This window comes from Pseudophryne corroboree, chromosome 2 (assembly GCF_028390025.1).
Source record: "Pseudophryne corroboree isolate aPseCor3 chromosome 2, aPseCor3.hap2, whole genome shotgun sequence".
NCBI classification, from domain to species: domain Eukaryota; kingdom Metazoa; phylum Chordata; class Amphibia; order Anura; family Myobatrachidae; genus Pseudophryne; species Pseudophryne corroboree.
In genome coordinates, this window is record NC_086445.1 from 386852686 (window position 1) to 386868551 (window position 15866).

Here is a 15866-nt window from a genome sequence, read left to right on the forward strand (position 1 = left end):
CTTGTGGCTGTGACAATGGACTGTGTATGCGTAGTCCAGGAAGGGTTTGGAAAGCCTACCGTTCACGGGTGAGGCTCTTTTTGGAGATTAAGTAAATATCCAAGGCTACGGCGGGTAAGTCTACTTATCTTCCTTCCGCAACAACATTAGCTAGGAAAACCTACTCTGCTCCTACTCTGCAGTCCTTTCGGACAGCAAAACTTAAGGCAAATCGAGGGGTTCCTCTACCCCCTTCCGGGGTAATAGAGGTAAACCCAGAAAACCTGCAGCTACAGGGTCTCGGGAACATACCTCAGGGGCTGTTTCCTCAAAGCCTTCAGCATGACTGTGGACCGCACTGCCTGGAAGACAGGCAGGTGGGAACCCGGTTATGTTATTTCAGTCACGTTTGGGCAACTTCTTGCCAGGATCCCTGGGTCAAAGATCTTATCGCACAGGAATACAGACTGTAGTTTCAGGAACTCCCACCTCCCCAGATTCTTCAAATCCGGCTTACCAGCTTCTCCAGAAGCAAGTTTGACCTTACAGGCAGCAATTCAAAAACTGGTACAGACTCAGGTCACTGTCCCAGTTCCACTTCAACAACAAAACATGGGTTATTATTCCAACCTGTTTGAGCTCCCGAAATTGGACGGTTCGGTGAGGCCCATTCTCAACCTCAAATCCCTAAACCCGTATTTGAGGGTGTTCAAGATGGAGTCTCTGAGAGCGGTGATCTCAGGTCTGGAGGAGGGGGAATTCCTGGTGTCTCTGGACATCAAGGATGCGTACCTTCATATCCCGATTTGGCGGCCTCATCAGGCTTATCTACGGTTTGCACTACAGGACTGTCCCTACCAGTTCCAGGCACTGCCATTTGGCCTTTCCACAGCTCCGAGGGTGTTCACTAAGGTGATGGCAGAGATATTTCTCCTCCGCAAACAGGGAGTGAACATAATTCCGTACCTGGACGACCTGCTTATAAAGGCACCTTCCAGGGAGAGGTGGTTGGGCAAGATTGCCCTCTCAACTCGACTACTCCGGCATCATGGGTGGATTCTGAACCTACCAATATCTCACCTGGAACCAATACGGAGGCTTCTTTTTCTGGGAATTATACTGGATACGGAGGCGCACAGAAGGTATTCCTTCCATTGGAAAAGGTATTGGTAATCCAGTCAATGGTGCGGGATGTCCTGAAGCCAACCCGGCTATCGGTGCATCTATGCATTCGCCTTCTAGGGGTGATGGTAGCTGCCTACGAGGCACTACAGTACAGAAGGTTCCATGCAAGGCCCTTCCAGCTAGATCTTTTGGACATGTCCGGATCGCATCTACACATGCACCAGAGGATACATCTGTCCCCAAAAGCCAGGATCTCCCGTCTGTGGTGGCTTCAGACGTCTCGCCTGACCGGAGGCCGCCGGTTCGGGATTCAAAATTGGATTCTGCTAACTACCGACGCAAGCCTCAGAGGTTGGGGAGCAGTCACCCAAGGGGAGCAGTTCCAAGGAAGATGGTCAAGTCAGGAAGCCATTCTGCCGAACAACATTCTGGAACTAAGGACCATATACAACGCCCTTCTTCAGGCAGCGCATCTTCTTCAAGATCAAGCCATTCAGGTTCAGTCTGACAACGTGATGGCTGTAACGTACATAAACCGACAGGGAGGAACGAAGAGCAGAGCTGTGATGTCAGAGGTAAAGAGAATTCTCCTCTGGGCAGAAAGACATGCAGCGGCGCTGTCGGCAATCTTCATTTCGGGAGTAGATAACTGGGAAGCGGACTTCCTCAGCAGACACGACCTCCACCCAGGAGAGATGGGCCTTCACCCACAGGTGTTCGAGTCATTGACATGTCAGTGGGGATTCCACAGATAGACATGATTGCCTCTCGTCTCAACAAGAAGCTAGAGCGCTAATGTTCCAGGTCGAGGGACCCACAAGCGGTGGCGGTGGACGCTCTGGTGACTCCGTGGCTTTACCAGATGGTTTACGTGTTTCCACTGATCCCAAGAATTCTCAAAAGAATAAAAAGGGAAAAGGTTCAAGCAATTCTCATTGCTCCAGATTGCCCGAGAAGGGCCTGGTACGTGGATCTACCAGGGTTGCTCCTGGATGACCCGTGGCCTCTACCTCTGCGAGAGGATCTTCTGCAGCAGGGGCTGTTCGTCTATCAAGACTTACTGCGGCTACGTTTGACGGCATGGAAGTTGAGCATCAGATTTTATCCCAGAAAGGCATTCCGAACAAGGTTATTCCAACCCTGATCCAGGCTGGGAAAGGGGTAAAGTGTAAACATTACCACCGTATTTGGAAAAAGTATGTCTCATGGTGTGAAAACAGGAAATTTACTGCAGTGGAATTTCAACTGGGACGTTTTCGCCTTTTTCTACAGTCAGGTGTGGATGTAGGTCTACGTTTGGGCTCCTTGAAAGTCCAAATTTCGGCCTTGTCCATTTTCTTCCAGAAACAATTGGCTTCTCTTCCTGAGGTTCAGACGTTCTTGATTGGTTTTCTGCACATCCAGCCGCCTTTTGTGCCTCCCACGGCACCTTGGGATCTTAACGTGCTATTGCGTTTTCTGCAATTGAACTGGTTTGAACCTTTAAAGGTGGTGGACCTTAAGTTTCTTACGTGGAAGACTGTTACTCTGTTGGCCTTGGCTTCAGCAAGTCGTGTGTCCGAATTCAGAGGGCGTTGCCTCACAAGATTTTTTATGAGAATAGAGCTGAACTTGGAACGCGTCAGCATTTTCTTCCTAAGGTGGTGTCTGTGTTTCATATCAACCAACCTATTGTGGTTCCGGTATTTACTGACACCTCTGCTACTTTTTAAATCCCTGGATGTGGTAAGGGCTTTGAAGATCTACGTGTAGAGGATGGCTCGTCACAGAAAATCTGACTCGCTGTTAGTTCTCTGTGATCCCAAGAAAATTGTGTGTCCTTTTTCAAAGCAGGCTATTGCTCGCTGGATCAGACTTACTATCCAGCAGGCTTATTCATCGGCAGGACTGCCGGTTCCGAAAGTACAGGCCCACTCTACTAGGTCTGTGGGTTCTTCCTGGGCAGCTGCCCAGGGTGTCTCTGCTTTACAGCTCTGCCGAGCGGCTAATTGGTCGGGATTGAACACGTTTGCTAAGTTTTACTAGTTCGATACTTTGGCCGCTGAGGACCTTCAGTTTGCTTAATCAGTTCAGCAAGAACCTCAGCACTCTCCCACTTGGTTTGGGAGCTTTGGTACATTCCCATGGTACTAATGTAGACCCCAGTATCCTCTAGGACGTAAGAGAAAATAGAATTTTAATTACCGGTAAATCCTTTTCTCGTAGTCCGTAGAAGATACTGGGCGCCGCGCGGTGCTTCGTTTTTCTGCACTGTTACTTGGTTAAGTATTATTGTTGGTTCAGCCGTTGCTGTTTCTGTTCAAGTTTGGTTAGCATGGCTTTCCTCTTGTTTGTGTGTGCTGGTTCGAATCTCATCACTGTTCAGTTTAATCCTTCTCTCGGAATATGTCTGTCTCCTCGGGCACAGTTTCTAGACTGAATCTGGTAGGAGGGGCATAGAGGGAGGAGCCAGTGCACACGATTGATTTCTTAAAGTGCCTATGGCTCCTAGTGGACCCATCTATACCCCATGGTACTTTTGTGGCCCCCAGTATCCTCTACGGACTACGAGAAAAGGATTTACCAGTAGGTAATTAAAATTCTATTATTACTACATCCAATGGCATCCGTTATTTGTTTCCATGTCATCTTACATGTGAGCATATTGTGAAATTTGCCTGTCCTATCTCCTAGGGCATGGGGAGAACAGACCACTGTACCCCTGAGTGTCCACTCCAAGGGGTCCCTGATCTCAGTGTGTGACTGTCCCCCCAGTGTACTGGCTGCACTTGTGTGCTGTATGTCTGCCACTGACAAGCTGCTGAAATGGGGCGTACTTGGGGTGCAGGGAGCTCTGCTGAGCCAGATTGTGGAGCCGCTGTACATAACAAGCATAGTTATAGGTACAGTATATTATGTACAAGTGGGACCTCCTCTCACATAACACATGTAGCTAACTGACTGATGCTGTGATCTGACTGGTCACATTGTTGTGTCTCCTGTACACACAGGAAGCAGCGAGCAGCAGATAGACGCTCTCTCCAAGGCTGTCTTTGGCCGACTTCAGCCTCCCCTTGACTTGGCTCTGTTCCCGTCCTATGCTGTACACTATCCTTACTTGTTCATTGGACCGGAAGTCATTAGCAAACAACCTGCACCCATCCACCCCACTCACAGTGTGAATTGGTGCAAGGGGGACAAGAATGTGGAGGTTCTGGATGGCAGCACTGGACAACCGCTGGACGGGTGAGTACAGTACAGGGAGCAATGGGGATGGACAGTGCAGGGGAATTACACCTACAGCTTTCCAGACTGTACTGGTGCCTTGTTAAATTTGTAGGTAGAAATTGTTCTCTCCAGAGATGACAGTAGTATAAGGAGCTACCCGGTATCTGTAGTAAAAGGAGCAGCCCCGGTATCTGTAGTAAAAGGAGCAGCCCTGGTATCTGTAGTATAAGGAGCTGCCCCGGTATCTGTAGTATAAGGAGCTGCCCCGGTATCTGTAGTATAAGGAGCCGCCCCGGTATCTGTAGTATAAGGAGCCGCCCCGGTATCTGTAGTATAAGGAGCCGCCCCGGTATCTGTAGTATAATGAGCCGCCCCGGTATCTGTAGTATAAGGAGCCGCCCCGGTATCTGTAGTATAAGGAGCCGCCCCGGTATCTGTAGTATAAGGAGCCGCCCCGGTATCTGTAGTATAAGGAGCAGCCCCGGTATCTGTAGTATTAGAAGCAGCCCAATATCTGTATTATGAGGGGCAGTGCTGGTATCTGTAGAAGTAGGAGCAGCCCTGGTATCTGTAGTATGAGGAGCAGCGCCCATATATGTAGTAGTAAGAGCAACCTGCTATATGTAGTAATAGGAGTAGCGACAGTATCTGTAGTATGAGGAACAGCCACAGAATATGTAGTATAAGGAGCATTCCCGGTATCTATTATTAGGAGCAGCCCGGGACCGGTAGTATTAGGAGCAGCCCCAGTATCTGTAGTATTAAGAGCAGCTTCTGTATCTGTAGTATTAGGAGCAGCCCCAGTATCTGTAGTATTAGGAGCTGCCTCTGTAATATGTAGTATGATGAGCAGCCTCTGTATTTGTAGTATTAGGAGCAGCCCTGTATCTATAGTATTAGGAGCAGCCCCGGTATCTGTAGTATTATGTGCATCCCCGGTACAGTATATGTAATATAAGGAGCAGCCCCAGCATCTGTAATAGTAGGAGCAGCCCCGGTATCTGTAGTATGAGGAGCAGCCTCTGTATCTGTATCTCCGGCAGGGTTCACAGATTATCCACAGGATAACAATGGGATATGATGAAGCGACAGCGAATTTGCACCAATTTGTCAAAGCGTTTCCGGCCTCCCAGCATGCAATGGGCTCGTCCTTATATATCCCCGTCTCCTTGCTCAGGCTAATCAGTTTTTTGTTTGGTGCTACAGAAGCCGGACCATGGTCAGAGGGCTGCTCTTGGTTTTTAGCAGCCCTAAGCTTTCTTATTTTATTTTTATAGTCTTGCTATTTTTCTTGAGTGATCTTTCTAAACAGTGTCTTATACGTACCTTAGAGTCGCTCCAACAACTCTCCGCCGGGTCGCAACAACGCTTACCCACGAGTACAGTGCTGTTTTGGCGGGTGTCTGTGTCTGATTTACTAGCAGGTCCAGCAGACGTTACCAGGCAGTAGGGGAATACGGACACAGCCGCACTGGTTTAGGAGGAGACTACCAAACAGTCGCTGACACGACTGCCACCACGGGAGCACCAGCGCTAGGCCTTATGGATTAGAGGCTCCAGGAATAGTATGAGGCCGCGATCCCTAGTTTTGATGTCAGCAGGGGGGAGTCAGACGCTCCTGGTTGCCCCTCCCCCTGGTTCATGACCAGTTTCTTCCCGAGTCTCCCGCCATGAACTGTTTCCCGCTTCAGTCTCAGACGCTGTGTGACTGGTGTGTCGGTGTTCACTGAGCGTCTGTGTTTGCTATAGGTTCATGGAGTGGCAGTGTACACTAGTAGCGTCTGGATCCACTCAGTGTTTGCTAACGTATTGATCAGTCCTGGAAGTGAGGTGAGTCTCCCTGTATCCCACTCTACTGAGTACGGGTAATACAGCACTAAGTCTCTATCTACCCTTTTGAGTACGAATAGTTAGAAAAGTGCCTACTGGATATGAGTCTGTATACAGTTACTGTTGTTTGTTTCGCAATTGCGTCTGAATACGTTAGATTTGTTTAAACATGATGCAGTAATATGTTCTCCAACATACTTAAAATGTAGTTGTAGTTGATGATATGCTCATATTGCTTATTATACTAATGTATAGCGTGACTGACTGCTAGTGTGATTGCTGACTTTACTATATTTCTGTCAGTTTGTTTATTCTGATCCTCAATGCTGGTGCATGGGTAGGGTCGGATTATATGTATGTCACTTTAAGAAGTTTAAAGTGATTACAGTCACAAATTGTGTAGTACACTGTAGAAGTGTTGATTATTTATCATGTCTAAGAGCTGCAAAGGTGAGGAAGGTACACTTACAGCAACACCAACACTCATATCATGTTTGTCTTGCAAAGCTATCCTCTCAGGATCTGGTTCAGGATGGTTTGTGTGCAAATTGTTTTAGCTTTCATCAGGGGTTAATGAAAAATACAAACAGATTCAGGTGCAGATGGATCCACCTTGGGCCATGTTTGCACAGACTTGATCCAGTATAGCTGAACGGATAAATCCTCCAACTCCTGTACCAGGGATAGGTTAAACTATTAACCCTTAAATGCAACTCCCCACCTATGGTGTATCACTTCCAGCAGCAGCCTCTCAAAAGAAAGATAAGACGGTGGTAAGTAAATCTTCACCCTCACAGGCTACACATGATTCAGATGAGGATTCATCAGAAGATGAAGGCTCAATAAATTCTACTTCGGCATACGAAGAGGAGGAAGGTCTCAGCTCGGTGGATATAGCTGAGTTATTTAAAGCAGTGAAAGCCATTCTATCCTTAGAGGATTCAGCAGAGCCTGTGTTAAAAACCAAGGCACCTGTGTTTAAATGTCCCAAAACAGTTAAGACTGAGTTTCCAGGGTCAGATCAGCTGTCGGAAATTATGGAAGAGGCTTGGGCTACGCCCAATAAGAAGTTTAGTATTCCTAAGAAATGGTATTCCAATTATTCTCTTCCAGCTGGGGATTGTTTAAAAAGGAGGTGGCTCCTAAAGTAGATACACATGTAATTCGATCTGTGTGAAAATCTACATTACCTTTGCCTTCAACATCAATAAATGATGTCACGGATAGGAGAGTGGATGGGTTTCTAAAAAACATTTTTCTGCTGCGGGGTACACTGGGCTCCACAAGGAATAACATTGGGGTGTAGAGTAGGATCTTGATCTGAGGCACCAACAGGCTCAAAGCTTTGACTGTTCCCAAGATGCTGCATAGCGCCGCTTCCTCTATAATCACGCCTCCGTGCACAGGAGGGGTAGATGCTCCACTAGCCACCAGGACACTGGGCACAGGTCGGTTTTCTTCAAAAACCGTTTGATTACAGCCCGCAGCACCCGGTGGGGAAGCACGAAGGGGGATAAGGCTTTGACCTGTAGCCCCTCCCCCAGCCCTAGGGGCGCCATTTAGGCAAATGTTCCCGCCCTGGAGCTGCATATCTCCTTCACTCCCTGTCAGCCGCCATTTCACGAAGCTGCGCTGTTCCTTGGACTGCTTGGGCAAATTCTCTGTAAAGCCGCCTGCACGTCAGCGCTGTGCATTTTACAGGACCCTTAAGTATTCTACCTGTCAGTGGACAGTGCTAGTTAAGAAAAAGTGCATACAGTCAGGGTTGGGTAGCACATACCCTGTGATATACATCCAGCATTTACTATGTTTTGCTATATCTACTGTGTGTGTGTGTGTGTGTGTGTGTGTGTGTGTGTGTATATATGTATGTATATGTGTGTATATATATATATATATATATATATATTTATTATAAATCCAAAAAGCAATGTGTACAGGTGCGCTGGTAATTAAAAGGTAATAGTTCTCAGTCCACAGGTAATCCACTCTGGGCTGTAGCACAGGTGTACATCAACACCGCAGCAACTCTCCTTAGAAGGCCCAGGACTCTTATGAGCATTAAATAGCTAGAATAGAAAGTGAAGAGAGTGTGCATATAGTGCAGATTTTTATTTAAAAACACAAATGAAATAAACACATCAAATAATTCTACAGGACTCGTACCCTGAACAACCCACACTGTGGGCAGGTTAGCAGATGGTATAATACATTCCACAATGGCAAAACTGCATACTGCTGACACATGGACTCGGGACCTTACACCGCACCGGCTGAATATTTTCCAGACCGTACCCGTCAGGTCACCGCGTCACGAACTCAGGGAGCCTGTGCAGTGCGAGTGGAGAAGATCAAGCGTCTGGCAAGCACAGCATCAACGTGTTTCGTATATTACTTCGTCAGGAGGCTGGCTTGTCAGACATGGAATGAAGTTTATATAGAGACTCGGTGTTCTCCACAGGTGCCGCTAAAAACATGGCAGCAGTGAGTTCAGGTTCTGGGGGTTCTTTGTCCCCCAGTGGGTTTGTAGCAACGGGGGTCCAAAATTGTCCGCCCTGGGCTACCTTCTCCACATTATTAAATACGCTAGTAACTAAACTTACGCCCCCTGTGGGACCTCCTATGCCACTACAGCAGTTTATGGTCTATGCAGTCAATCTGCCATGGGCAGATCAGATCTCTTCTCAGTTACAGCACTTGAACCAATCACTGACTAAAAAGAAGTTTAACTGTCGCCCACCTAAGACGTCTTCAAAGCGGGCTGCTGTTTCCTCACAATCCACCACTGTTCCAGACACCTCCTCTGATGAGGATGGCGCATACACTGACCCCACAGACACTGACTCTGATGCTTCAGATGGGAAAGGATGGTCACAGGTGGATGTCCCTGACTTGATTAAGGCTATCAAGCTGATTCTTCAAGTTTCTGATGAACCAGAACCTGAGGCTATTTCTAAAAATCCTGACAGATTTAAACGTAAGAAAGTGGTTAAACAAGTTTTACCTCATTCTCAGCACCTAGCTGACATACGTCAGGAATCCTGTGAAAATCCAGGAACAAAGTTCACGCCGCACAAGGATATGTTGGATTCGCTATCCGTTCTCTGCGGAGCTAAGTAACAATTGGGAAACTCCTCCGTCTGTAGATTCCCAGGTGGCAAGATTGGTAGTTTCCTTAGCTCTGCCAGTAACTACCGTCACCTCTCTGAAGGAACCGACGGATAGACGTGTGGAGGGTTGTTTAAAGGCGATTTACACCCTAACAGGGGTTGTGCATAGGCCAACCATTGCAGCGACATGGGCTGCTGAAGCTGTTGAAGCATGGGCTCAGGAGTTGGAGACGGAGCTACCTTCCAATGCTTCTGATCATGCTAGACAATGTCTCGCATATATCGCCACGGCTTCTCATTATCTTAAGGAGGCAACTTCCGATGCCGGGGTGCTGGCGGCCAAGGCTGCTACTACGTCCATCTTGGCTTGATGTATCCTTTGGTTGAGATCCTGGTCTGTGGATCTGGATTCTAAGAAAACTCTGGAGATGCTCCCTTTTAAGGGAGACATTCTTTTCGGGGAAGACCTCAATAAGATTGTGGCTGACTTGACAGCTGCTAAAACAGCTTGCCTACCGAGTACGGCGCCGAAGGCTAAAAGTACTTTCTCTCGCCCCTTTCGTCCTCCAGGAAAGGCAAAAGGTCAGGCGTACCCGAAACAAGCTCGTACTTCCAAACCAAGCGGGTCTGGGCTGCCCGTCAGCCGGCTTCCAAAACAGACCAGCCTTCCGCATGACGAGGCGGGCCTCCCTCTGGGGGATCCCAGGGTGGGGGGCCGACTTCTAGGGTTTGCCCAGGAATGGTTGAAGACCACTTCAGATACCGGAGTACGGGAAGTCGTCACTCGAGGTTACGCCGTATCCTTCAAGAAACGTCCCCCTCATCGATTTTTCCTGACGTCCCTCCGGATCCGGTGAAGGCAAAAACTCTTTATTCGGTGGTACAGTCCCTCCTGGACACAGGAGTGGTAGTACAGGTGCCTCTGGCTCAGAGAGGCAAGGGGTACTATTCACCGCTGCTTCTAGTCCCGAAACCGAACGCGTCCTTGCGGCCCATTCTCAATCTCAAGTCTTTGAACAAGTTTGTAAGGGTCTCCAAGTTTCGTATGGAAACTCTACGTTCTATTGTTCTGGCCTTGAAGCCTGGGGACTATATGGTCTCCCTGGACATGCAGGATGCTTACCTGCATATTCCTATAGCAATGTCACATCAGCAGTACCTGAGGTTTGCGGTGGGCAACCTTCATTACCAATTTCGGGCGTTACCCTTTGGTTTGACCACGGCTCCGCGGGTATTCACCAATGTCATGGCGATAATGACGGCTGTACTACGCCGTCAGGGGATCAGGATCCTCCCGTATCTAGACGACTTACTGATCCTGGCGAACTCCCCAGATATCCTCCTACGTCATTTGGATGTGACGATCCAGTTTATGCAAACTCACGGGTGGCTTATCAACTGGAAGAAATCTTCCCTGGTCCCTGCTCAGAGCATGGTGCATCTGGGGGCATTGTTGGACACTCGCAACCAGCGGTTGTTCTTGTCTCAGGAGAAGGTCCTGAAACTTCAGGACAAGATTCAATGCTTCCTCTTTCGTCCGCAAGTGTCGATACATTCGGCAATGCAAGTACTAGGTCTCATGGTGATGGCCTTCGACATGGTGGAGTACGCTCAATTCCATTCCCGCCCTCTTCAGAAGTTGATTTTGGCCAAGTGGGACGGCCTGCCTCACCGGATCAGTTCTCAGATGATCTCCTTGTCTCCTGAAGTCCGTCTGTCACTGAGCTGGTGGCTTCAGGACCAATGATTGAGCAGGGGTCGTCCCTTCTGGATCTCCAACTGGGTCCTCCTGACGACTGATGCAAGTCTGAGGGGTTGGGGCGTGGTGTTGGAGCAACACTCCCTTCAGGGTCGGCGGACAACGCCACCACTGTGGCATACGTCAATCATCAAGGCGGCACTCGAAGCCGCGTGGCAATGAGGGAAGTATCACAGATTCTTCAGTGGGCGGAACGCCATCTGCCAGCCATATCGGCAGTGTTCATTCCAGGGGTCCTAAACTGGGAAGCTGACTTTCTCAGTAGTCAGGACGTGCACGCCAGATAGTGGAGCCTCCATCCAGAAGTGTTTCAACTCCTAGTGGACAGGTGGGGCCTTCCAGATGTGGACCTGATGGCGTCTCGACACAATCACAAGGTTCCGGTCTTCAGAGTGAGGACAAGGGATCCTCAAGCAGCATTCGTGGACGCACTGGCAATTCCATGGAACTTTCAGCTGCCATACGTGTTACCTCCGGTGTCACTCCTGCCCAGAGTAATAAGGAAGTTCAAGCAAGAAGGAGGAATGCTACTCCTGATCACTCCAGCGTGACCCAGACGGCACTGGTTCTCCGATCTACAGTGCCGCTCGCTAGATCGTCCCCTTCTACTTCCACAACGACCAGACCTCCTCGTTCAGGGCCCTTGTGTTTACCAGGATTTGGCCCGACTGGCTTTGACGGCGTGGCTCTTGAAGCTTCCGTCTTGAGGGCCAAGGGTTTTTCTGAGGCGGGCATTCAGACTTCGTTGAAGGCCCGTAAGCAGGTTTCTGCTCGGATTTACCATAGGGTCTGAAATTCTTACTTTACTTGGTGCGTTTCTAATAACCATGACATTTACAAGTTTAGTACGGCCAAACTTTTGGCCTTCCTACAACAGGGCCTGGACTTAGGCTTTCTTCTGGTATCCTTCAAGGTTCACAAGTCTGCCTTGTCGGTATGGTTTCAGAGAAAGAATGCTACCCTGCCTGATGTTCATACTTTCACTCAGGGGGTGTTACAGATTCAGCCTCCTTATGTGCCACCTGTTGCCCCTTAGGACTTGTCAGTGGTTCTGGAGGCATTGCAAGAGTATCCGTGAGAACCTCTTGCATCTGAAGATCTTAAGTGGCTTTCCCTTAAGGTTTTATTTTTGCTGTCTATTGCCTCTGCTAGAAGGGTCTCGGACTTAAGTGCATTATCCTGTAAGTCCCCCTATCTGATTTTTCACCGTGACCGGGCGGTTCTTAGAACGCGCCCTGGTTATTTGCTTAAGGTGGTTTCTTCCTTCCACCTTAACCAGTAGATTGTGGTTCCGGCCTTTAGTTCTCCTGAGTTGTCCTCCAAAGAGCGGTCTTTGGATGTGGCACGGGCTCTCCGTATCTATGTGAAGAGAACTGCGTCCTTTAGGAAGTCGGATTCTCTTTTTGTACTGTTCGGTTTTCACAAACGTGGCTGGCTTGCTAGCAAGCAGACCTTGGCCAGATGGATTAGAATGGTGATTGCACGTGCTTATGTACAGGCTGGTCTTCCAGCTCCTGCTACCATCAAAGCCCATTCTACTCTGTCGGTTGGACCTTATTGGGCGGCCCGCCGTGGTGCGACCCTTGAACAATTGTGCAAGGCGGCTACGTGGTCTTCAGTGAACACGTTCATAAGGCTCTATGCCTTCGATACTTTCGCCTCCCAGGATGTTTCCTTTGGACGCCGAGTTCTTGTGCCCACTACAGTGCATCCCCTCCCATAAGGAACTGCTTTAGGACATCCCCGATGTTATTCCTTGTGGAGCCCAGTGTACCCCGCAGCAGAAAACGAGATTTATGGTAAGAACTTATCGTTGTTAAATCTTTCTGCGAGGTACACTGGGGTCCACAAGGCGCCCACCCTGACGCACTTAGCTTCTTTGGGTTGGTATGGCATTAGCCGCTGACACCCTCTCCTGTCGTGCGTGTGTGGTGTCTGTGGCTACTAACGATTGTCGTCTCTGTTACCTGCTACTACATTGGACTGATTAACGAAAACTGAGCTTTTGTGCACGGAGGCGGCGCTATGCATCTTGGGAACAGTAAAAACTTTGTTGGTGCCTCGGATCAAGATCCTACTCTACACCCCGATGTTATTCCTTGTGGAGCCCAGTGTACCTCGCAGAAAGAGATTTAACAACGGTAAGTTCTTACCATAAATCTTGATTTTCCCTGTCTGCGGCAGTCATAATGCTAGCCATGGCTTCAGCTTGGATTGCAAAGGCAGTGGCCACCTGGGCTGATGCATTCATTGAAGGGGGATTTTTCAATAGCTTCTAGAGAGCAAAAATCCCATATAGCTCATATAAAGCAGGCTGCAATGTTCTTGGAAGAAGCAGCATTGGATATGGATACTATTCCCATCAGGGCATCAGCTTCAACAATAGCTACTCGCAGAGCAGTTTGGCTGATTCAGAATCTAAGAAGGTTTTGGAATCTTTGCCCTTTTCTGGAGATGACCGTCTTGGAGTCTGCTTTTGACTCCAAAAAGATTAAGTTTCCTTCCACATACAATTTCATACCTAAAGTTCCGGCTTTTCGCCCCTTCCGGTCTCAAGGAAAAGCTAAAGGAAAAAGTGATGGCAAGCAGCCCCAATACAACAAGTCTGGTAAGACTAAAAAGCATTGGGCTACCAGAGGACCGGTTGGAAAAACAGATAATAAGCCATCAGCCTGATGGTGCGGGCCTCTCCTGGGGGAGCAGTCTGGCAGCAGTCTACAACAGATGCCTGGGTACAGGAAGCGTCATCACTAGGTTATGCTTTTGCCTTCAAGAAGCACCCTCCTCTAAGGTTTTTTTTGTACCAGCCCGTCTCGGTAGAGACGAAGGCCAGGGCTTTGTGAGAGGGCAGGGCAGTTCAGAAATTGCTTCACTCAGGAGTAGTCATTCCAGTTCCTCCTGCACAACAAGGATAGGGTATTTACTCCAACCTGTTTTTAGTTCAGAAGCCGAATGGGTCATTTCGGCTCAATCTCAAAGTACTGAACAAATACATTTCGGTACCTCGGTTTCACATGGAGACATTACGTTCCATCATTTTGGCCATGGAGCCAGGGGATTATATGTTATCCCTGGATATACAGCATGCTTATCTACATGTTCCTATAACACTGTCCCATCAGTGCTATCTCAGGTTCGCTATCTTTCAACTGCATTTTCAGTTCCAGGCCCTACCTGTTGGGTTAGCCACAGCTCCCAGTGTATTTACCAAGATTATGGTGGTAATGGCAGCTTATTTCCGCCAGCAGGGGATAAGAATATTTCCATACCTGAATGATCTTTCTCTATCGTCCTAAGTGGATGCTGGGGTTCCTGAAAGGACCATGGGGAATAGCGGCTCCGCAGGAGACAGGGCACAAAAGTAAAGCTTTTACAGGTCAGGTGGTGTGTACTGGCTCCTCCCCCCATGACCCTCCTCCAGACTCCAGTTAGATTTTTGTGCCCGGCCGAGAAGGGTGCAATTCTAGGTGGCTCTCATAAAGAGCTGCTTAGAGAGTTTAGCTTAGGTTTTTTTATTTTACAGTGATTCCTGCTGGCAACAGGATCACTGCAACGAGGGACAGAGGGGAGAAGAAGTGAACTCACCTGCGTGCAGGATGGATTGGCTTCTTGGCTACTGGACATGAAGCTCCAGAGGGACGATCACAGGTACAGCCTGGATGGTCACCGGAGCCACGCCGCCGGCCCCCTCACAGATGCTGAAGCAAGAAGAGGTCCAGAATCGGCGGCTGAAGACTCCTGCAGTCTTCTTAAGGTAGCGCACAGCACTGCAGCTGTGCGCCATTTTCCTCTCAGCACACTTCACACGGCAGTCACTGAGGGTGCAGGGCGCTGGGAGGGGGGCGCCCTGGGAGGCAAATGAAAACCTTTAAAAAGGCTAAAAATACCTCACATATAGCCCCAGAGGCTATATGGAGATATTTACCCCTGCCTAAATGTACTAAATAGCGGGAGACGAGCCCGCCGGAAAAGGGGCGGGGCCTATCTCCTCAGCACACGGCGCCATTTTCTGTCACAGCTCCGCTGGTCAGGAAGGCTCCCAGGTCTCTCCCCTGCACTGCACTACAGAAACAGGGTATAACAGAGAGGGGGGGCAAAATAAATGGCAATATATCAATATAAAAGCAGCTATAAGGGAGCACTTAATCATAAGGCTATCCCTGTCATATATAGCGTTTTTTGGTGTGTGCTGGCAGACTCTCCCTCTGTCTCCCCAAAGGGCTAGTGGGTCCTGTCTTCGTATAGAGCATTCCCTGTGTGTCTGCTGTGTGTCGGTACGTGTGTGTCGACATGTATGAGGACGTTATTGGTGTGGAGGCGGAGCAATTGCCAAATATGAGGATGTCACCTCCTAGGGGGTCGACACCAGAATGGATGCCTTTATTTGTGGAATTACGGGATAGCGTCAACTCGCTTAAGCAGTCGTTTGCCGACATGAGGCGGCCGGACACTCAATTAGTGCTTGTCCAGGCGCCTCAAACACCGTCAGGGGCTGTAAAACGCCCCTTGCCTCAGTCGGTCGACACAGACCCAGACACAGGCACTGATTCCGGTGGTGAAGGTGACGAATCAACCGTATTTTCCAGTAGGGCCACACGTTATATGATTTTGGCAATAAAGGAGATGTTACATTTAGCTGATACTACAGGTACCACTAAACAGGGTATTATGTGGGGTGTGAAAAAACTACCAGTAGTTTTTACCGAATCAGAAGAATTAAATGACGTGTGTGATGAAGCGTGGGGTGCCCCGATAAAAAACTGCTAATTTCAAAGAAGTTATTGGCTTTATACCCTTTCCCGCCAGAGGTTAGGGAGCGCTGGGAAACACCTCCTAGGGTGGACAAAGCGCTAACA

The 15866-nt window shown here is 48.8% G+C and overlaps 1 protein-coding gene across 3 annotated transcripts in view; it reads left to right on the forward strand.

Moving 5' to 3' along the window:
• Positions 1-15866, forward strand: part of LOC135022110 (adenosine deaminase domain-containing protein 2-like) — a 231250-nt gene that overhangs the window by 104839 nt on the left and 110545 nt on the right. For all 3 annotated transcript variants that reach the window (XM_063953290.1, XM_063953288.1, XM_063953289.1), the window contains exons 6-7: positions 3778-3986; positions 4095-4329. In XM_063953290.1, the coding sequence (XP_063809360.1) occupies positions 3778-3986; positions 4095-4329 (444 nt within the window). The remainder of the gene's footprint in view (positions 1-3777; positions 3987-4094; positions 4330-15866) is intronic.